Raw genomic sequence first — 1850 nt, 5'->3', positions numbered from 1 at the left:
AAGAAAATAAAAAAAAATTTTTTTTCAACAATTCTTCTCAACCGAGTCTTCCGCCATTTTGGAGAGTGTAATCGACGTAATCAGTGTTGTTTATGTTCGGGGGAGAAAGCGCGCGCATAAAACGTAATCTGCGTAGTTTACGCTTAGGGGAAAGCGTGTGTATGCATTGTGATACTCTCTAAAATGGCAGAAGACATAACTCGGGAGAGAAGAATTGTTGAAAAAAAAATTAGTCTATGCAGGGTCTGAGAGCTCTCACGTTTCATCAAAAATCTTAATTTGTGTTCCGAAGATGAACGAAGGTCTTACGGGTTTGGAACGACATGAGGGTGAGTAATTAATGACAGAATTTTCATTTTGAGGTGAACTATCCCTTTAAGACTGGTTTTGTGGTCCAGGGTCACATTTCTGACAACCTTAAGAATTTCTGGAAAAATTCATAAATCAAGGATTTATAGATTGTTCTCTAATTTTGATCTCCACTGTATATAACAGATGTATGTAACCCAAAGTCATTATTTTCCTGATACAATGTTAGCTTTAGTATAGCAAAAACAAGACATTATTTAGCAAACATATCACACTTTGACCAATTTTTACAGTATAAATGGCTATTTAGGAATTAAATAAATAGCTGCCTTTAGATTTTATGAAGGGGGTAAATGCAGATTCTTGCAAACTGTAAAATGTTGTTTTCTGTCTACATTTACAGGTTTTGCCCCATCTACAGTAATGTAATTTTGAGCTGGACTATGAGACTGATTCCATTGATGGTTACTTGATGACAACTTCAAGAATGAGAAATTTACTCACAGCATTCAACGAAAGCATTTTTAACATGGAAAATAATCTCTCCTATAACATGTGCAGAGACAACAGTGTTCTGGTGCTTTTAAATCTTTGGGTGTTTGAGCACCAAGCCATGCCAACTACTTGCTAAGTGTAGCGAGTATTTGAGGTAGGACTACCTGTTTTTCTAAGCAAAAACAGAACTACTCAGATGTCTACGTTTGGTACACTGTGAAAAATGTGAAAGAAACGGTGTTAATAAAGATACTGAGACCTATACAAAAGATGTCTTTATTATGTACAGAATGACTACATATTTCAAAACTCGACGTCAACATTTGAACTACATGACAGATACTTCCAGTGTTTTAACACTTCAAATGTATTTAAAAAGAGCTCAGTGCTTTGGTCTGTTCATAAGTTTGCACCGCCAACTCGATGAATCCTGCTCTGTTTGACTCATACTGGGCATATATCTAAAAATAAGGGGGAAAATAAAGACAGGAAAAACATCAGACATGAACATCTATGTACAAAATTGATTACCACAAGCCTACCTTTAACAAACAACAACAACAACAAGAATTACTACTGGTATTTTGCTTTGGGATTTGTATTATTCTTTATATAATATTCTTGGTCTATATTTGACATGACTTTTAAACAGACTTTTAATATGCCAAAAATAAAGCCTTAAGCCGATTATAACCTAAATCTACTGTGATCTTTGTTTTTTTTACTGCCTTAAATGTTTACCTGGCTCTTATTTGTTCCAACAGTACCAGTGGTTTTTGGACTCTGGCATTTATCACCTTGGATGTATGAAGTTTGTGTACTAACCAGTGTTGTTTTAGTATCATTAATATACTATTAAAGTTCTTATTAGTATTTAGATTTTTGTTAAATACTTAATTTTAATTGTAGCTAGTTTTAGTAATTTTATCATTTTTATTATGTTATTATATATACATATATATATATTTTTCTTGTATAGTTTTATTACATTATAATTTTTAGTTCATTTGGGGGGGGTGGGGGGGGGTACTTTAGCATTCCTACTT

General features: G+C 33.4%; 1 protein-coding gene across 1 annotated transcript in view; it reads right to left on the bottom strand.

The window, feature by feature from the left end:
- Nucleotides 1-1076: 1076 nt before the first annotated feature.
- Nucleotides 1077-1850, bottom strand: part of LOC107747321 (28S ribosomal protein S22, mitochondrial-like) — an 8082-nt gene continuing 7308 nt past the window's right edge. The window contains exon 8 of the mRNA XM_016561787.1: nt 1077-1265. Coding sequence (XP_016417273.1) covers nt 1176-1265 — 90 coding nt within the window. The 3' untranslated portion in view covers nt 1077-1175. The remainder of the gene's footprint in view (nt 1266-1850) is intronic.

This window comes from Sinocyclocheilus rhinocerous, unplaced genomic scaffold, assembly GCF_001515625.1.
Source record: "Sinocyclocheilus rhinocerous isolate Xijiao unplaced genomic scaffold, SAMN03320098_v1.1 scaffold4395, whole genome shotgun sequence".
Taxonomy (NCBI): Eukaryota; Metazoa; Chordata; class Actinopteri; order Cypriniformes; family Cyprinidae; genus Sinocyclocheilus; species Sinocyclocheilus rhinocerous.
The sequence above is the reverse complement of the archived record's forward strand: the minus strand, read 5'-3'. Positions and strand labels throughout refer to the sequence as shown.